The 22,472-nt window shown below is 40.3% G+C and overlaps 1 protein-coding gene across 1 annotated transcript in view; it reads left to right on the top strand.

Annotated features, from left to right (window-relative positions):
• Positions 1 to 442: 442 nt before the first annotated feature.
• ajap1 (adherens junctions associated protein 1) overlaps positions 443 to 22,472 on the top strand; it is a gene marked incomplete at both ends in the record, with an annotated part of 49,030 nt that continues 27,000 nt past the window's right edge. The window contains one exon of the mRNA XM_080497036.1: positions 443 to 471. Within this exon, the coding sequence (XP_080353162.1) occupies positions 443 to 471 (29 nt within the window). The remainder of the gene's footprint in view (positions 472 to 22,472) is intronic.

Below are 22,472 nucleotides of genomic sequence, written 5' to 3'. Positions count from 1 at the left end.
GCTTTCTCTCTCCGCATCTTCCATCTGTGTGCGCGCAGCCGGCGGGGGAGCCATGAACGATCTGCGTAAAGGCAAAGTTTGAGGACGCTCACCTGTCCGTCCCTCTCCTTCCACCTGATAACGAGGCACGGGGGTCGACAAGACTAACAATTAACGGACAACTTCACAGAGACCCGCCTGTGCTCCGGTGGGGTTTTATTTTTTCATTTTTATTTTTATTTTTTTTTTTCAAAACTGGGATTTGACAGCGTTTGTTGGATGAATTTTGATGTGCGCAACGCTGGGGACGGATATGGCTTAAATGATGTTGACAGGCGGAGTAAAGTCCATAACTTGAGTGTTTTTTAAACCTTTTCTATCAGCTACTGTCGACTTTGGTGTAAACCCATCTAAATGGGAGGATACCTGGAGGACTGAGTCGGATTCGGCAGTCGAGAGAAAAATGTGGATAAAACGGAGTGTTGCGCGCAGGTAAGACGCGGAAAACATCCAATGTGATTATGGCACATTTGTGAGGTTGTCACAGGAGGTGGACAAACCTCTTTACTGCTCAGTGGTTTTATATTTGATGCCGTTCTTCGACAACATGTCTCATTTTGTGTTGTTTTTTTATTTCTTTTTTTTATCTACGCCACTGCAAGTTATGAGAGTCTGATGGAATTGATTGGTTCTCATATCTCCACAGGTCTGTGAAATAACACACAGACGAGCTGTGAAACCTCGAAGTCGCTCACAGACGTCAAGTATTATATTTTGTAGTGTTGGCAGTCACTAGATTTAAAGGGTTTATTGGTTAAAGATATGTTTTGGGATTTTTCATTAGGGGATATGATGGAAAAACTTCTCATTTTGCACGCTGGGGGTCGCCAACAGGACGGCTCAACCACCATACGCATTTCACAGACACGCACACAGTCTCAAGGTTAGGTCTGACAGCTCCTCCTCATACATGACAACAAATGTACGCAAACAATCAGATAGTTAATTGGAGAAATTACAGCCGAGGAAAGACGAAGGAAACATACATGCTCGTCAGTGTGGGGTGACACTCACATGTCATTTCTAGAGTTTGGCGCTTTCAAAGTCTCCACATTATGGCTTTGCACCCTCAAATGTGTATGTAGAGGATACGTGGAGTGATAAGCACCTATATAAGATAGAAAATAAGATGATCTGTTGTGAGGGATGAGCTGCTCATCTGCTTTCACACTGCAAATAAAGAAAAACATGCACAGCAAAACAATAAAAAAAAGGGCATATAGCCTGTGTGGCTTTGCTGGACACAATGCTCTTTTCCCCAAACCCGAAGCAGCACCGTAGGCTTCAACTTAGTCAGGAAGTCTGATTCATTATAGGTAAAACAGGTTCCGAGCTAATGACAGAGCTCTGAAGCGAGACCCAACCTGCCAGCGGTGAGATGCTCTTGCCACCTGCTGGATCTCATTCCCCCCAGTGGCTCTAATCCCTGCCCATTTGCAGCCGTGCATTTATTATGCATGACACACACTGTACATCTCAGGGCTGACCTCGCAGGGTAATGGCAATGCACGCAGTTGTGTAAGACGGTGAGATGAAATGCTTTTAGGATCCTGTATCTTCAGATGGATCGGTCAGAGACACAGAGGAACCAATTTTAATCTTCAGGAGTTCCCTGTCAACCCGCTGACATGATGTGAAAGTCAAAGGGTTTGCTGCATTTTATTAGTGGTAATTCTACATATTCCAGACCCCCCCCCCAACCCCTTCAAACACTCTGATGGTAAATGTAGGACTTAAAACATCTCTGCCTGAATGGCGATGGTTTTTTTTTGTTTGTTTTTTTTGAGCAACAAGCGGGAGAGATGAACTGAGTGTCTGCAGAGGAAGCTACTGTACCTGTTGGAACAGACAAAGAACAAAACACCTACGGGAGCTAGATATACGTGGGCTGTGAATGCAACAGCACCGACTTGAGCAAACCAGAGCAGAAGCACTGATGGATAGATTGAATATAAATCATTAAAGCGTTTGAAGAGGGTGATCATGGTGGTTCCTCATTATGTATTCTGCGCAAACAGCCTCATTAAACCTGGACCACGGATTGGGGCTGGGTGATATAATTCTTTATGATCATCATTTATAGACTTTGAAATGATGTGACGGCATTATTTTAACAAGTTGTAATCATGCTTTCATTTGAGAATTGTTTGAACCAGCCTTCTCCGGCATGCTTACAGTGACTTTTTAAGTTAGACTGAACACTATTGTGTAACTTTTATGTTTTAACAGTGAAGGGAAGTGATGAGTTTGTTCAATAAAATATTTTTTTTCTGATCCCCGTTATTAAAAAAAATTAAAGTATATACAGTACTGCATAGAATCCAGACCAGTGGTTCCCACGTTTGCCCGGAGGCCCACAGATTGCCTCAAAAGCTGCGGAGCATCTGAGCTCTGATTTCACAAAACACTGCATTGAAGTCAAAGGCATCGCAACGTTTCCCAGTCTTGAACCTGTCTTCTACAACATGATCAAATAAAACTTGTCAGACAACTTTTGCCTAAACTGTTGAAATGTAGACGCTGAAAGGACTTGTGTTACATGTGGAGAACATTGTCTTGATAAATTACTAAACCAGATTGGATCACTTATAGTCTGTTAACTGGCTGATATCAGCTTCTGCTCTCAGAACCAATTAGACACAATTTTAGTGCATTTAAAATATGCTTTATTCCGTGCGATGTAACTGGAGCTTGTTACATGGTAATAATCAGTGCCTTTGGTTAAATTGTCTTCACAGCCTTAAACACTCAAGCTCACGATGAATGTGACGATATGGATGTTTGTACATGCTGTATTTGCTTTTTCATCTACTCTTACACATGTAGATGAATCACAAAGAAACCCCCCCCCCAAAAAACAACAAAACACATCCTGTGTGAATTGACAAAGCAAATGTCCACAATGGCTCAAAGTGATAACACGTTCATACTGGAGAGTGTCTAATGTGAGGGTTTTAACCAGCGGGAACTCATCTCTTCCACACTCGGCATCTCCGAGCTCAATCTTTCATGAACGTCACACAGTTTTAGGCTCCCCCCGGTGAGCTCTCGTACTGCTGAGGCATGGGAGATGCTATCAGGTCTCGGCACGCTGCGGCTGTAAAATATTACCGGCAGGGACACCGGTTGCCCTTCATGAGGGCCTTATTTGTCAGTTGCTTACGGAGGGATTGTTATGCACAGGTGAACGCTCCGTCACGTGTCCAACATTTTCCAGCCCGCAGGAATTCTCGCAATAAGCGTGATTGTGAAAAGCCCAGACAGAGAGGAGTGTTAGTTTGAAGGGAACAAAGGGAAATTGGTTTTAATGAAGCTGCAGGAGCTCAGGAATTGCATCCTTCATGTTGATATTCCCGGTGATGATGTGCTTAGTATTCTGTGTGTTGTTCTCACAGACATTTTTTTTTTTTTTTTTTTTAAGTAAATTTGTTCCTGTTATGACTAACGGTCTAATGTTGATTAATATTGCTGGCTTAAATGAACAAGGGTTCCAATATATTATACATGATGCTGAGTTTGTTTGTTTTTTTTCTTCCTCTGAGAGAAACAACTTCACTATATCATCCGTCCATAGATACTGATGCTGTGACCACGCCACAAGCCCTAACATCAACTCCTGGATTCTGAGACCATCAGATATTCCCACGATTTAGGTGCCATCTTAATAGCCTCTATGAGGGTTATTAACTGGGCCTCTCTGGAGCATGATTAACCTAATTTGCAGTGAAATAGGCTGTGTTGCTTCTCTCATTTTCCATCCTCCGGAGGTGTGTGTGCGCGCCTGAGTGCGTATGTGCGAGTGTGTCTGCGTGTGCATCCTCAACATCCTGTGCTCAGCAGTCTGTTGAATCCAGAAGGACCAGAACAGGTTGTCCCTGTGTAATAATGTAAAAGACCAAACAGGCACGGAGGCCAATGCATTTGACCGTTCCCGGGAAAATGCTGTTCCGTGAGTAAGAAGAGAGGACCAATAAGAGAAAAAAGCTGCCGTTACCAACAGGAGTGAATGATGAGTGACCCAACACTGACGGTGGCTGCTTCCAAAAAGACGTACACAGAAGCAGATTATAACTGCATCACATATTTGCATACGAAGTGCTTAATATGACTGGATGAAATACTTGAATTTAGGCTTGGATTTGCAAAATCTGAAAGAATATCCTGTTTATTTTGGAATTTAAAAAAAAACAAACAAAAAACTCACTGGAAGTTTCCAGCGAGCAGTTTGTGTTATACAAGAAAGACTGTGTTTCTGTTGCAAAGAAGCACAACTCATATCTGGCTCAGGCCATACTTGATTCATGTAGTGGGCTTTTGCCGGATCAATACTGCCTCTACAAAAGGATCAGATTTATCCGTCACAGCCCTTCCCGCTAACTGGCCTTCTCCAGGCACGGGGGCGTCTCTCAGTGGGACACTCTCTACTAAAATATTTCATAAATGAAGAAATGGACCCCCCCCTTCCTGTTCTATTTTGTTCTCAGCTTCGTGGTGGTAATGAATGTGGCATAAGGCATAATAAAACCTCTGACAGCGATGAGCGAGGGTCTGATCGGTGCATTGTCCCGCTCCTCTGAATCTTCGCCTTCAGCAGGCTGTTCCTTTGCAGCCAGCGCTGCTTATTTCTGAGCATGTGGGTCATTTATGCTGTGGTGTAGGACATTGTGCAGTGGGAGTAATTAATGGGATGATGCAACACCCTTGGCTGTTGCATCTTGGACCCTCTCTAACCACACTCACACATGCACACCTCCGCACCTTTTTCCATTTGTTTTTTTCGGGTTGCTTTCTTCTATAAATTATGATCCGACCGCAGCCATGCGGCTTCTTGCACTACGGCCGCGGTAGCAGCTGCTGGAGCTCAGCCTTAAAGGCATGGATGGCGTTTGTTTGTGTGCGTGTGCGCACGCGAGCATGTGTATGTGTGTGTACTGCACACCAAAAAACATTTGAAAGCTTTTATACAATATTTGCCTGCTGCACAGAAGAGATCCATACATCTTAGGAACTCTTTGGAAAGCCAACAGTGGTATTTATCTCCCTAACACTTGATATCTACAGAGGGTAGCTTAATGCGTATACCTCACAATCTGTATTTTGCAGAACTCCACACGTGCATACAGCAAAATAGGTAGTTTTAAACACTACAATTTGATTTATGAAACAATGATTGATGAAACGATTTTGAGAAATACATTCCCTTTAAATCCAGAGAAAACCAGGTCGTATATTGGCCACAAGAGAAGAGTGTGTATCTTTAGTGATCATCTCCCTTCCAATGTTTCTATGAGCTTCTCATTAGTCTTGACATGTTTTCAATATAGCTGGACAAAATGAGACATTACCTGATATGAAATTTGCATGGTTACGTGATCATTTGCATCTGTTTAGTGGACGATTTGGAGTACTGATCGTTTCGATTCACAAGTTCAGTTATTTAAATGGTTAATCCCGTTCATTGAAGCTGAATTGAATCTGAATATTTAAGTGATCTACTTGCAGGGATAAAACAAAACAATGACGGTTCAGTGTGTATTTTGCTTTGAAATATTGAAAATAAAAAGGTGAAAACATGGCAGAAGGCAGCACTCAAGAGACTTTTCCAACTCTTAAGAAGACTAAATATAAAATGTGCGTGTGCATTTTTTTTTTTTTTGGAATACGATTTTAATGGAGAACCTGATGAAAGATGGGTACCTGTGTGCAGAACAAGCTAAAAGCGTAGTGCTGTGTAAGAGGAAACATTCATTTATACCGAACAAGGTTACAGCTAATGTTTCACTTATTGCTGCAGAAAATCCTTTAAATAGTCGTTTTTATTTCTTTTAAGACAATCTGGGAGCATTAATATTTCATTTAGAATTTTTTAAACGTGCACACAACTCTAAAGATGATAAAATGGAGAATACATTTGTGATAAATCCATGTGAAGGACCTCGATCCCCTTCTTATTTCTGTAGACCGTGAATGTCTTTTTATCTGTTTGTAGTAGGGAAGCACCGATCCTGGTATTTTCACTTCCGATCCGATCCCGATCCCTGAATTTGGATATTTGCCGATACCAATATTATTCAGATACCAGAGCTGTTTGGTTTAATACTATTATTAATGTTGTTGTTGTTGACTGTAGGAAAGTATGCTTGTATTCTCCCAAAAAAGCAACTTGAGGTTAGTAGTAGGTCAGAAAAGGAAGCAGTACAAACTATTTTTGTTCACTTTGGACAGTGTGGGGGTCTGCCTGACATCCTCATCTCATAATAAACTTGTTATATCTTTAAAACCTCAGAATCCCTTTATTAATTCCTGGAGAAATGCGGTAGCAATGCAGCAGAAACTGCAGTGTTTCCAGCTCTAACGCAACACAAATCATTGGGACTATATTCAGGCAGCTTAGCGTGGAGTAGGATGCAGCTTCATGGAGGTGTGAATCACCTGCTATGGCGGAAGAGCTGCAGTTCATTGTTTTGACGTCAGCGGCGTTCTCTTCGGCGAGCTGGTGTTTTAAAACGGTGATGTTGAGCAGAGAAGCCGCCTTGCTTTGCAAGCATCCATGTTGCTGTGTTGCTTTGCGGTGTTTTGAGCATGAATTACATCCAAACAGCGACATGTCATGAAAAGTTGGTTAGCATAGCATTACTTCCCGAGCATCGTCGCTGGCTGCCGCAAACTATGAATGGATTTCCTGACTCGTTACTCCGCGTCTCATGTATGAGCATCAGTGTGTGTGTGTGTGTGTGTGTGTGTGTGTGTGTGTGTGTGTGTGTGTGTGTGTGTGTGTGTGTGTGTGTGTGTGTGTGTGTGTGTGTGTAAAAGACATTCACGGTCTACAGAAATAATAAGGGGATCGAGGTCCTTCACATGGATTTATCTATATATGCTTTATTAATCTTGCAGGAAATAACAGGTTGCTGTTACATAGATATTTGGTGACAATGTGTCAATTTTAAAACCTTTTTTTAAAGCTATATCAACCTCAGCTGTGTTAATACTAGCAGTGCTAGTTGTAGTCACATTTTGAGTTTTCTTTATATTATTTTTCTTAATAAAACATTGGGATGGTTACAATAAAGCTTTAAATTGTCATCTATCACATTCAAATCATTGTACTATGATGTATTAAGAGATCATATTATTGCCAACAAGGAGCCTTGGGTCTCGTTTACACGACGTCTGAAGTGAAAACGCAATATTTTCAATTTCAGAAAACGCAGAGAACAATACCCTATAAACATCAACAATGAGGACAAAGACATTTATATGGACAAACAAAGTTGGATTACTATTACAGGCAACTCTCAGCAATAAATCCGTCCAAGTCCCAGGAGAATATGGACGGAGTGATGACACTCTGGAAGTCGTAATTGTTGCATGTGCAATATCAGCATTTCAGGACACTATACGCAGAGTTGGAGCATTATCAAAATGTTGCGTTTTCTCTCATTTCGAAGAAGACATCGTCGGGTTCTTTTCAAAAGTTCCATCTTGGGAACTGTTTTTTTTTTTTTAAGTTACATTTTCAGTGGCTCCAAGCACCATTGTCATGTGAACGAACCCCAAAAACGCAATGAAAGTTTTTCACTTTTACTTGAAGACATTGCCGTGTCAGCAGGGCCTTGGTATCATGCACATATCAATAATAATATCGCCTGATAAATACAGCATGTCTGAGGAGCACAATATCTATAAATAACTATAAATACATTTCACCACAGGCAGTAATACATTATTATTATTATTATTGGGTTGGAAAGTTCTTAAATCATTTAAATAAACACATTGCATTATATGGTAATAATACTGATGACTGTGAGAATTCAAGCCTAATTCCAGTGATAAGAGGTTTCCTTTATGCTTGGCTGATGATCAGTGGGCGATGTGAGCAGCCACGGAAAACACCTGGCCGGCCCCAAAGCTCACCGCACTCATTTACAGCAGGGGCATGTCACTTGGTTTGAACACTATCTGGCATGATTTAAACACCATAATCAACAAATTAGAAGCACAACATAGTGGGAATAAGTGATTTGATTCCTGCTTATCCTGGCAAAGGGGCTTGCCATCACACAGCCGCCCGTGCACCCGCGCTTGCGTGCTGGGTTATATTTGCCCTGTCACTTAGTCGTAGAGCTTGAGCACACAGCCCTCCTCAGCTCCAACAAAAGGACGATTGCATATTCAACAGGCTGCAAATAAAGACCCAGAGGTGTCACAGCTATTCCTTTAAGTAGCCGGAGGACGACCCCAGCTGCACAGGATGAGATGCAAATGCTAATACAAATACTAATACAAACACAGCCAGGGACAGGCTCCAAATAGCAGCTTTGGTGAAGGCATACAATTGAAAGAAACACTGGAAATAAATCGTCCTTTTACATTTCTACATCATTGTGGTCTTACTATAATTTTCAACACACATCATCTTGTTACATACATTCTTCAAACCCTCAGTTGACTCTTTAAAATTAATTGTAGATGGTAATCTCTCCTTTCTATTAGCCTTCACTCATTTAGCTCTGACTGTGTTAAAAACACGTAAAAACACCAAAGAGTAAATTACCATATTTTGGGTGTTCAGTATCAAGGTTTTGGCAGTTGTTGAACTAAAACCTAGTCATTATATAAATGTATTATTGTCACACTTTTGATATCACACATATACAATCTAAGTCACGTTCATCAAGCCGTGTTGTATTTTACTCTCAAACAAACATGTCTGTCTATAGTAATTGGAATTGAATTAAAGTTTGTTCGGGCACATGTAGTCCTGTGATAAAGATATATTAAAATGATTTGTAAAGTGTTGAACAACAAATGGAGGCACATGTTTTAATGATATTAACTTTTGGCTGATCTTTCTGGAGAGACAGAAACACAACGCAGGGCATTCTTGTAATATGAGGACGTGTTCTGGTTTTTCCATCATGACAATGTTAACTCCGATAATCTGCCATCCAGCAGATCTTTTGAAAAATGCTTGTGGAGCCTCGTCCCTGAAAAATGCCGTTCATAATTGGAGCGAGTAGGGAAAAAAAGTGCCAAGCATTGTGGGGTAAAAAAAAAAAAAAAAAATGAGCAGAACTGGATTAATATAACAATGGGTCTTTTTGCTAATGGTCCAATCTGAGCTGCTGCCACAATATGATACTGCCTGTGAGAATTATGGTGGATAAGAAAGGTGCTGATGTTTCAGTGAAGTCCTAATGCTTTCCACTGCCATGCTGTGTGAGAATGCTAGGATTTGATAACGGTTGTACTCCGGCTGTCATTCTCACCCAAATGCCTTCGTCTATTATCACAAAGTATAAGGACCCTCCCCTCACACTATAACACATAATTAATCTTTGCTTTCAGTGAACAATTAGTAAAGAATGAACTTTAGAGCTTGTTAAAATGTAAGGCACTATCTCGACCATGTGGTAAAGTTTGTGTTTGGTGTCATAAGAGTTCCTATTGTGTCCAGCACTGCGGGCCAGGTGCCTGTTAAAATGAGTTTTAAATAGAATAATGCAACAGGCCATGTAGCCTCATAATTCATAAATATCCAATACACAGGGCCATTCATCAAAGTGGAAGAGAATTCCTTTCAGCACTTTGTATACCTTCTGACATTTTCAATTTGCTTTATCATTAACAGTCTATTGAGCTTATTGAAAAGGAAAGACAGACCTGCCACATTTTTCACAGCAATACCAGATTTCTCTGAGAAGTTCAGCTTCTTTAATGGCCGTATATTTCTCCAAATGACAGTTTGGTGTCTCCCTCAAACAGTGTATGATTACACTCCCTCATGTGGAGTTTTATTTACTTGAAAGAGGTAATTCCAGGTAATTCAGGCATTATTAAATACAAATTGTACAGGGACTGCAATTTTTACAGGCCTTTTTGTTCTTTAATTCTCAATACAAAAATGTGTCACCATGACATCATCATCATCATCATCATCATCAAATTGCATTTAAATAAACACATATTACTTCAAAGAAGTGCACTTTTTTTAAGTTTATAACCCTGTACAACACAGTAATGAAACTCAATCCACTTTATCTACTTTTCAAAGGACTTGCAATGTTTCTACAGCTTTCTTTTTCTCCCTGTCATATTGTTTGGTTAAACAGCTCCAATAAGGCTCGGTTTGTAAATCAAAATTGAATAGGAGAACAGCTGAAACATTTGCAGTTTTTGTTGTTGTATGTAGTATAGCGAGTGAATACATCTCTCATTTTAGGAATGAGCTTAATTTTTTTTCCCTCTGACGCAAGAATTGTTGTAAATTGCATCAAGACTTCTCAGCTAACAGCATGCTCAGCAATATTATTACTACCAGTTTTAAATTGCAACACCCTTGAGGGACTGAACAGATTTTTTTCAATATTTTAGCCTATCGCAAAGCAAAACACTGGCATTTTTGAATGGTTGTGTTAGATTGTTACATATGTTTATGATAAAGGGGATCACATGTTTGACATGCATATACTACTTTAATTTGGATGTTGCATCTGGTGGATTTTACTCCAAGAAAGTCTTGAATTTAAATCCAAGTGAAGAACTTCGACTATCAGATTGAGCACACGGCCTAAGTGTAGCAAATTCCACAGGAATCTGTGGAATAATTAAAGCATTTCATGATGATGTTTAGTGAAATGTGAATATAACATTACATGTGCAGCTCATAATTAGGGTTTGAGGGTTCATAATCCCATCAAATAGGTGGAAAGATGGAAGGGTTTTGGAATTGTGATTAGAAAACTTGGCGAGTTATATTTATGTCATAAAAAGACTAGAAAATCCAATTTTTTCAATGAACCAAAGCAGACTGTGGCAGACCACTCATGCCTCAGTGTGAAGGTTGGACACTGGGCCGGGTATTTCTTATGTGGAGTTAAATTCATTTGTGAACCAAGGATTATCGATAGATGTGAATGTGTGCGACTGTCTGTCTGTCTGGTTACCTGGTGATGGCCTGGTAACCTGTCCAAGGTGTCCAAGGCACACCCTGTTTCGACCCATTGTGAGCTTGGATCAACTCCAGCTCCCCGACTGAATAGAAAACAGACAGAAAGCACCACTCATGGTTACACTGGTTTCTTATCCCCACGATATGCCTAAAAAAGTGAACATGTCGAGAAGGTCAACCTGACAGACAGGTACTTTATTTTAATGGCTTGTATGCTTCAGGAGCTTGTTGAATCAAAGCTTGCTCATTCCCCTTGAGGGTTTTACTGTGCCTAGTGCATAGTGCCAAAAATGGCCCTCATTTTTGTTCTATAATTTCAATGTCCCAAAGGTCATCAACCCAATCATATGCTACCTCCTCTATGTACCGATGAAGCAACAGTCACAACTCAACGAGTTCACCTCCATACATACAACACTGTGCTTTAGTCACGTGGCAGTTCAAACTGCGGTTAACACAAATAAGGTGTACTGTAAAAACACGGATATATGTTGTGTTCAGTTTATGTGATTTCACCACGTTGACCCCTGAAATTTATTAGATCTGGCCACATGCCACATTGGAGTTCACTGAGGTCACTCTATTCTGTGCTTGCTTTCTACCTGACACGCTGCAGCGCAATATACAAGCAGAGGCACTTACAGAAACCAATGAACATTGAAAGAATAACACAGTGTATGCACTTGTGGTCATAAATCACCACAACAATGTACAAAATAACATCAACAAACTCTTTTTTCAGAGAAGGCTTATTAGGAAACAGGTTTTATTTCCAAGACTACACAGCTGAGGTTGAGGCATAAAACGAAAAGAACAGGACAAAAAGATGACACAATGTCCTCTAAGTATGAAAGGCTCCCAGTTGCCACTTACATGATAGAACAAAGATGTACCACACATGTAACATGATAAATACATGCATGCAGATTTCATGGACGACTACTCAACCTCAGTTGTGTGTTATGTTGTTGCCAGTTTTTATGATGTAATCGTTGTAAAAATGCTCCTGCTGCTTGTTCAAACTCCTGACATATCACGACTTTGTTTCAGTTTTATTTTTTGTATATGCATTTTTGAATTTAAATTTATGGTTGGGACTTGTTCAACTTGTTTTACCCTAAATCTTAGTGAAGGACACCACAGAGTTATAACTTCAGAAGGCATTTACTAAATACTGAAGGAGTTTGATATCCACCCATCCAGCCAGCCATCATGATGTCACTCAGTGCGACCACATTTGTGCAACTACGTGATAATGGACATTTGATCAAAGAGTTTCCAGTTGAAGAGAAGTGAGTCATTTGTCTGTTCTGAGTGAGGTGATGATAACATCACTTAGCATGTATCTTCAGATCTTTCTTTCCCCATTTGTTTCTTGTTGCCATGGGTATTCTGAGAAGTGGGGATTTTCATGCTTTTTACATGACAAACTGCATGACGCACAGCAATAACATCATGAACCAATTGACCAATGGACTGAATAACAGTGATTGTTCATTCATCATGACAACTCTCTGTAGGTGGTATATATTCTGCAGTAAGAGAACAGTATGCTCTCAAATTGATGTGTTGAAGTGGGAAAAGTAGACAAGTATAAGGACGTGAGCAAGTTTGACAAGGACCATATTGTGATGGTTGGACAACTAAATAGGAGCTTCTCCAAAAACAGCTGCTCCCGAGGAGATGTTCGCCCTCAGAATCAGCGAGGAAGGAAAAGAGGTGAGCCAGTGACAGGGTCATAAGCAGCCAAGGCTCACTGATGCACTCGGAATTTGAAGGCTGGCTGATGTCTGATCCAACATACGAGTTACTGGAGCTCAAGCCCCTGGTTCTGATAAAATGAGTGAGAATACACAATGTTTGTTTGTGTATGGGGTTGTATAGCTGTAGAGCATAGGGCTGATGAGTGTTTGTTCAATACAGCATTTATTCTCTGGAGGTGGAAATTCATAGAAGTTTTAAGCCGTTTCTTTCACCTTGACCACTGAATGTGTCTGTCACAGTTTCAAAACGGTGTGGGTTGAAAGAGACACCCGTCTCTTACAGTGCATGCACAAAGTCTCCTGAGCTCCAAACCAATATCGCTCATGCATCAGGGGAAACTTTATATCCTCAAACTTCATCTGAATTTATTAAAGCAGGAAATGTGCAGCACAAAGCAGCAAAGAAGGTTGTATTCCACACAAGAGCTTCCTGACTCGATGGCTTATTTCTTGTTCACCCATGAAGTACAGTAAAGGAACACTTCAACCATGTATAATGCATTCTCAAAATATTGACCGGGTTATTTTGATAGTGTGCAGTGTTTTACAATGAGAGGAGTAGTTGAGTTCAGTTGTTTAGAGCCTTGCTACTCGAGGCTGTCTCGGCTTAACAAGACATCTCTGCTGACCTCCTCTTGAAAACGCTGATTATTCTGGGTCAGGCTCTCTTAAAGGTACATGCTGAAATTAATGAAGCTGGGAAGGACAAAGAGATATTCTTATCGTACTCTTTTCTTTTTTAAAACACTACAGTCAAAGCTTCAAAGGAAAAAAAAACATTACCTCTCCAACCTCAGAGCTATCTTCATTGGTTGCAAATGAATATTTTTATAAGAGAGGAACACAATTAGCAGCCTATTAAAAGTGTTGGGAATGAGTGCGGGTGACGCAATTATTTACTGTGCATCAGCATTATTTTTCGTGCGTTTCAGAGGTTAAAGTGGAGTCTTTGGAGAGATTAAGCAGCATTTTAGCTCCCCAAGGCTTCATGGACTTGTGATTTTACTGTGATGTTAATATGGCATGAACCCTCCTCCATTATTGAAGACCTTGGTGTGTTATGATAGTGTAATAGTGTGTGATGTAATTTATGTACTATGCTGGATATTTATGAGTCTCAACTGATCTGGAGAGCAAAGGATGGACCTGTTACCTGGCTTTAGTAATGGATATTATGCTAAGAATTTTTTTTATAAGTTGCCAGTGATGCACCAACAAAACAGCAAAAATAAGGACATGACTTTCGAAAACCTGGTATGAAGCTTGTTAAATAGAATGCAACTGAGTGCGAACCGGAGTATTCAAACGAGGGTTATGAGCACATTAAGCCCTGTTTACAATGATGTGCAGGAAATGGTATTTTGAGCCCCATTTCCACGACGTTTCAAGTGAAAATGTACCGCTTTTGCATTTTCATTTCAGAAAAGTTTTGCATTTACATGGCAATGTTTTGAAAACAATGTCCTTTTACACCAAAACTGCAGAAACGCTGAAAACGATGTCGTTAGAATGCCAGGCGACACCAAACAAAAGTTTTACATTTCACTTGAGAACATCGTCGCATAAATGGGGCCTCAGTTTGTTTGTCTTCACCATAGAGTGATTGGATGAAGCCCTAAGCCCCAACAACCACAAAATGAAATACGATCCAAAGTATTTGGATGTGTTGGCAGAGGACATTCTCAATCATATCAGAGTAGTACAGCAAATAAATCTGAATTTTGAAAAAAAACAAACCAAAAAAAACATGGGAGATGTAAGTCAAGGCAGTGGGAAAAAATAAAATAGCATAAGAGATACAGAAAAGACAGCAAGTCCTAAGAAAAATGTTACAAAACAGCTTTAATAACTTCAAATAAAAGTTGTTAAGAGCCAAGAGAGTAAACACCTCTCACCAAAATCCCTTATTCATAATGTAAAATTCACAAAGATTGACATTGGCGTTAATTTGCATCACAATCAGATACGATCCTCAATTTCTCCCATTCGTAGGTCGGCTTCCACACATAAACGTGCCCTAAAAGTGTTGATTTTCTGAAAGTAGTTTAACTATTCACAGCTCCCACATAAGACGTGGTTTTAACAGAGGTTCTCAGTCTAACCAGTCGGGAGTCTGATGAATCCTAAATACAGCATGTACTACGTGATATCAACCCCACATGTGTTGCTCTAAAGCACTATCTTAAGCATCATGAAGTAGAAGCAGGAGTCCTGTAACAGATGGTGTGTACCCCCACAGAGCCCTGATCTCAACATCATCAAGACAGTTTGGGATTACATGAAGCGGCAGAAGACACTGATGCAGCCTAAATCCACAGACAAACTGTGTCAGGTTCACCAAGATGCTCATAACAACCTGCCTGCCAAGTAATAAGACAAACTGCGTGTCGGTGCACCTTTGAGGATTGGTGCTGTTTATTAGCAGAACTGTGGTCTGCAAAAGACAGACTGATCTGATTGTGCATTTGCTGCCTCTTGCTATCATATAAATGTGCAGATGCAGATGTACGGATTTATGCCACTCAGCGTCTCTGCCGTCGTGGCGGGATGAAGCAGAGAAAGCAGCTTGTTTGGCAGTAGGGTCCAATCTGCATCCCTGTGTGCACTGTCCTCTCAGTGAGTCATTTGAAAGGACCTTGTCCTTGTTCTATGGCCTGGATGTTATCACATTTTTTTTGTTACTACCCAGAGGGGCAAGACCGCCACACAGCTTCTTCCCTGTTCTCTCTTTTCTTTCTCCATCTCTGTCACCCTCTTAGGGTAATGCAAATGCATACTCCATATCTTCCCATCTCTATTTTAGGAAACTTCTCCCCAGTGTGGACGCACTATGCTCGGAGGCTGGCAGAATCGGGGAAGATGGAATGAATGGAAACGCATTGTACAAGATCTCTCACCAGCAACCCACTGTCTTTAGTGTGTTCTCAATCCATAATCCTTTAAAGTTGTGCAATCTAGCAACATAGCCCCTGGAGCTACTTAACAGTTGCCTCAAAGTCTATGACTTTAAAAGAAGACTTACCAATCCACAAATCCCCTGGAGGCTTTTAAGGAAAGCCATGACAGTGCCGGGCTTTTCAGACAACATGGCTATAAATAACGTCTAATACAGTGAGGCACCGAAAACCAGAATGAATGTTTTGAACTGGAAAATGTATCTGAATGAGTAGTCACTGTCAAAGGAAAGATGAACGTGGTGTGATCACAGATATTTTCCCATAATTTGCATAGCATACAGTTTATATTATCACTGTTGAAGGTTATTTGATACAACATACAATATTCATGCACTCACTGATCCTGCCTCGATGCTGAGCAGGAAACATCAATGATCATCCCAAGAATTACAAGTGTAAGTTCGTGAATCACACGTGTCGACTTGAGAATTTGTTATTTGGTTTGTTGAATGTAAAAGGAAGCCCTCAGTAACATTTATATACATCTGAAAAAGCCATCAACACAAACACAGAAATTGTTTACACTCTGGAGATGCGCATATGTAATCCCAATTGTGCTGAAAGTAGCTTTAGAATCTGGTTTTGCTCAGTTCAGGCATTCTGTTAAGCCTATGAGTTAAGAGGTTATGATACAACCAACACGAAGAGTATGCCACATGTAAAGAGCTTCTGTTAAATGTTGCTCTTTTTGTTGAAAATGGAAGACAGAAAAACCTCCTCTTTCCTCAAAACGAAAATATTCAACATGGCCGCTGGCATCTTACCAGCACGTGTGCCCCAGAGTTTGATAAAGTATATCAGGACTGACAGTTGCAACTAAATATAGTAAAAAAGCAGTCTCACTATGTATAGCAGGCACACGATGACTGAACTGTCTTTATCTTTGCTGGTTCTGATGACAGTGAACTTCGGCAGATATAAATAGACAAATGTTCACATTTGTTAGCACATCAATGTAATTAATGGATTTGTTTTCACAAAGACAACAAAGTTTAGCTTTGGTATTATTGTAAAGTTTTAATTCAACTTTATCTTTTTGTATTGTACTTTTCAATGTCTGACTTGGAGTGGTGGCTGGAGCCAATGCCGGATGTCACACACCCATATTAACACCTTGAGGCAATTCAGGGTAACTTCTTAATATCAAATCCATGGTTTTGAACGGAAAAGCTACGATAATGTAACTTATCACGTCACCAATGTAACTGTATCAATGGAAACAGCCGTAAAGTGAATATGCAGTAAATGACAACCCAACACCCAAGCTAAACTAAAGATGATCTATTTTATAAATACAGAAAATATTTAAAACATGGCAGATTTTATACCTGATGAAGCTGCTGGAGAGTATACATTTTACACAGAGTTAGTATTGATAGCGATATGCTTTTGGTATAAATGATGCATAGAAAGCTTACTCTATTAATACCTTCCTCAGCTGCAGACCATGACTGGACAGAAATATAAAAAAATGCATTTTTACTCCCTCCTTACATTTCCTTGGAATTTCAAAGTATATGCCATAAGGGGAGGGAATGAGGCACACCATACCGATGCAGTGTGAATAAAATAAAATATCACATGAATAAAATTTCCATTTTTGTCACACCAGCCGATTTGTAATCTGATCAGTCACTGCGATAGTCTAAATCCCAGTTAAATGCATCCTGTTTGCTTCGGTAGTCATTGAATTCACAATCTTCTCAGAGCCAACTTGAGGTAAGCTGAGAGCGACAGACATTTTAAAAAAGGCATACACACATACCTGTGGCAGTGGCAAACTAGTGTATAACTGAGGACAACACCGAGGTAGAATGTGGACAAATGTATGAAACCAGTTTGAACCCACAGGTCTGAGGGCCTTGTTCAGGAAGATTACAGAGGATCTAATAGCCATTATAACTGAGCTTTAGAGGTCATTGACAGAAATGGGTGCGACGTCAATCAAATCCCTGTGGCAGAACTGTTTGACAGAGGCAACTCAGAGATGAGTAAGAGGCACAAGGCAAACTATCCTCTAACATCTAAAGTTAGTAAAAGCCACATTTAAGGGACCCGAAGGGTACCTTTTCTACCAAGGAAAACCTCAAGTCAGGTCTTTGTGCTTCAAAACCTAAAGAAGTGACTCCTGCAGATTGTGACCAACCAAAGTCAACTGAAACCTTTGAGGCTAAAATACTGTAATTTCTGTTTAAATGTAAAATGTAGTAAGTAGTAGTACTATGTAATATGCAACCTGCCATAGTTCAGTGTCATTTTTTTTTCTCATTGTTGGGTTTGAATTGGATGTAAACAGACATTTGAGCTAGCTTTCCAGCCTGCAAAAACCAAGCGAGAATACAAACCCTTCTCAAGCTGAACTAACTTGAAACCAGGAGGACCAGCAGGCCAATTTCTGTGGGTTAGAAAGTGCATGTGGAGAACAACCTTTGACTTGACCAGTCAAAAGCTACTTGGTAAGACTTTGTACTACTGAACATTGCAAAACATAAGGCACTGCTCAATAATACCATCCGTATCATGACGCATGGTTGTGGCAGCCTCCCACTGTCAGGGTACTTCTCAACATGGGGGCACTGGAGATTACTCAGAACTTACGGAGGGATGAACACAAATAATTGTATCGTCAATCTGCGTCTGGCAGTGGGGACTTGAGACCTGGGCGATGATTTACTGTTCAGCGAGACAATGTGCAAAAGCCCCCAGGCAATACAACACTGGAGGAGCCCAGACAAAGCCCAGACTTTAAACACACATAGCTTCCATCAGCATAAATGGAAGTGGCACTTCATAGACTTGTTTTATTCAATTTCACATAGTTCTTCTTTAAAACACAGGTTTGCCAAGCTGATGGAAACATATCTACAAGGATTCAATAGCTGTAACTGTTGTGGAATGGGGATCATAAATTAACAATAAAATATTACTGCATACAAAAGCATGCACAACTCATTGATCCTTTTTCTGTTTAGCACACATGAGGAGGTTGTTTAGAGAGCAAAGATGTTCTGGCACCCCTCCAAATGAGTATTTCTCAACTAACAACCTTGCCATGGTGCAGTCAAGTACTAGGTTAACATGTATTGTATGTGCCAGTTTTGTCCTGAAAAGTTAATTGAAAAATGAACATTGCACTTCTGCAGCAGAGAAACTCAACTAGGACAGTATCTACTCTGCCAAAATTCAGAGTCTTTAAACATAAAATTAACTATGATGGAAAAAATAGGTCATCTTTGCTGAGGCAAAATTCAAGTTAAGTCTCAGATATTTGGCAGTGACAGTTTAATGGTAATATATTACATTTCTCAAGTAAAAAAGCAAAAGAGGGAAATGTGATGCTTTTATTGTGGAGTCTACTTGTGAACAAACTGCCAAAACAAAGTCAAGCAACTGGAAATGTATGTTGCCGAGATGCCGTCCTGCAAGCATATGCTCACAAAGTCTTATTTTAACCTCTTGCTGTGTCTGTTGGGAGCCACCAGAGAAAACCACCCACTGCAGCTTGAAACTTTGTGAACTATAGCCCGTGAACCTTTTCCCCCAGTGAATTTTTTTATTTTTTTATTTTTTTTATCACAAATGCTGTTTTTAGAAGCATGTGGGAGAGCTATGGATACGTGTAAATACTCTATAAATTCCTCGTGCAACCCTGAATGAAAACACTGGTTATATTTTGTGCGCTGAAATTGTTAACACAAAGCTGAATAGCAGCAACCCCACTGAGAGGTTACAAAGAAAAAAAACAAAACAAAACAAAAAAAAAGCAAACCTCTGATTCAGTCTCTATCCTGCCCTGCGTCTGCGATCGCACCTTGCTTTTCAGCAGAGGTGGAGTCACCTTCAACAAGGCGTCTTTGAATGCCTTCGTGTTGGCTGGGAAATGATGTGTACTCAGAGGCAGGGCTGTCGAGACCATGCTGATAAAATTCCTATTGATGGCAGCCTGGGGACATAGGTGGAAGGGATGAAAGAAGGCATGCCTTTTTCACCTCCCTCAGGTGGGAAGTCCATCTGCTGAGGCCTCACTTCTGCAAACTCCCTGCAAGTTCTAATTAAGACCTACTTTGCCCAAGTGATCACAGTGTGATGATGACAAAAGAAGTGGGCCAGAGATACAGCACCGGGACAATAATGAGGTGCAATATCTGATTAGCTGCAGAGATAATAGGTTTGTTTCGCTGGGTCTGACAATGGACGAATTCAAGGAGCCAGATAATCCTGCAGTAGGACCTTGTATTCTCATGACAATTATTTATATGCACTATAAGAAATGAATCTGACTCTAAATTTAGACTTTTTTTTTTTAAGTCTGTGTGTAGTGCTACTTTAATGTATTCTTAACTGTTTTGCCACTGTCTCTTAAGCTTGACTTGTTATGATTACTAAAACATCGAAGCTGTGCGAAGCATTTTAAAAAAGGCTTCAGAAGAGCCTTTAAAGTTGGCCTCGTTCACAGAGCCTGCATCCTGCCCTTTGTTTCTTTGCTTATCAGTGTCCCACTGGCACATGGTTTGCAGAATTGCGGCGCATAATAGCCTACACAGCACTCCACCTCTTTGATCTTTTCTGGGGGAAGAGCAGAATCATCAGGCACTGGGCACAAGCTCGCCGTTTTTCAAGATGCTTGACATGTGTCAAGCTTCAAGGACGTGATGAGGTTCTTCTTTGGTGAAATAAAGTGATGATTGTGACTTGCCCCCCACCCAAAAAAAAAAAATCGCACAAGCTGTTTGATTAGATCCCACATTGGGGTTAATATTATACTAGGGTCCTTTCACAGTATTTCAATCAAAATATAATGAAAAGATGATAAAAAGCTGGAAAATATGCAGAGCTAATTAATACTGCAAAAGATGGATGGCAGAGCATTAAATCACATTAAAGCTGAGATGGGGAGTCAATAATTGATAAGTTAAAACACAGAAGAAAAATATGTGGCTAATTAAATTATTTACAGATAATTGAAATCTACTGCTCGGTAAACTAAACATTGTTTGGATTTTGAAGTGTTTGTTGGAAAGGAAAGGATTGAGATTTGAAGGTGGTAGACAGAGGATTTCATCAAGACAAACAGCAGCTGGTTGAATTTGGTTCTTTTCTCTTCTTATTAATAAAGCCGTGCACATTCAGCATGCCTCAATAGAAAATGTAAAAGCAAAGCTCCACACATATTTGTATAAAAAAAATCGTTACTCCGGTGTCCTCCGACAGCCCAGTATCATGTATTTAAGACTAACTGGTGTCTCTAGATTACCTCTAAGTATGAAGGTGAGTATGTGTTTCCCAGTGTTTTCACCCTGTGATGGACTGGTGCCTTTTTCAAAGTGTAACCTACCTTCTCAGCTGCGATTCACTTCAATACCATGCTAACTTACATTTGGGTAAAGCAAAATAGAAGATAGATGAACGGAAGTTTAACCAGCTTTGCTTCATATCCTTGCTGTCTTTGTACTTTAACAGTCAACACACTTCACACAATTCAATTCTGTTTTTATTTGTATAGGACCATTAACAACAGTCATCTTAAGGCACTTTTAAAGAGAAATCCCAACTATTCAGCATCAGGAAGCATAAGCGATGGTGGAAAGAAAAAAGAACCAGACTTAGGCCCTGTTTACACGACAACGATTACAAGTCGAGCCGCAAAACTTTGTTCACTTTTGGGGGTCCGTTTACACGGCACCAGTGTGCAGATGCACTGAATCCGCAAAGTTTTTAATCCAGCTCCCAAAGTGGAAAAATTCTTTCACAGCCGCTTATCCCTCCTGCGGAGACTGCCGGAGGCTATTTAGCCTGTTACTGCGCATGCGCATCTCTCCCCCTCCCTTCCCCTTCCATCCCTTGTAAACAAACATGGCGACCCGCAGTGGGATTAGTCATGGTCAGTATTCTAGTTTTATACATATCAGTAGTTTTATAGTTGAGACACCCCTGATAGCATCCGATGCGTCATCAGTCCATGCGGATGTCGGGTTCTCTCCATTTTCTTCACGTTTATAGCATATTCTTCTCTGCACACATGTCTGTGTGGTTTCATTACACAATCAAGCAACAGCGCCCTCCTGTGGCCTGGCCTACTAATTACATTGTTGTCCCTGTGTCCGCTGCTGCAGCGTAAACACATGTCACTTGAAACGTTGTTGTGTAAACAGGGCCTCAGAGGTTGGCGGCTTTCTGCTGCTCTGGTTGGTGTGAGAACATGGAAAGAGAAAATGAAAGGGCAGCGAGCAAATAAACAAGGTGTAATAAGAAGGCAAACTAATACACTTGTTATGTTCTAAACATGTAGCAGCTTTACTAGAAAATGGTCCAGGGTGGCCTGAACCAGCCCTCACTGTAATCTTTCAAAAAAAGTTTTAAGCCTAAAAGTAGAGATTGTGCCAGCCGCCCAGTCTACCTTTAGAACACCTAGGAACCTCCAGTAAGACTACATTCTGTTCTTCTGGGGTAATATGGGACTAACAGCTCTTAAAGATACAATGGAGCCTGGCTGTTAAGAGCTTTATAGGTTAAAAGGTGTTGAATTGTATTCTAGATTTCACAGGAAGACAATGAGAGAAGCTAATATTGGAGTGATGTGATCTCTCCCGTGAGTTTCTGTCAAAACTCTTGCTGTAGCATTTTCAATAAATTGAATAATTTTAATCAGTTATTGACACCCTGATAATAGGAAAATACAATAGTAGTATGCGTGGATTAATTTTTCACTCTGAGTCAACATGTTGGTGATTTTAGAAATATTCCACAGGTGAAAAAACA

This window comes from Blennius ocellaris (assembly GCF_963422515.1).
Source record: "Blennius ocellaris genome assembly, chromosome: 5".
Lineage (NCBI taxonomy): Eukaryota > Metazoa > Chordata > Actinopteri > Blenniiformes > Blenniidae > Blennius > Blennius ocellaris.
This window is presented reverse-complemented; position numbering and strand designations above follow the sequence as displayed.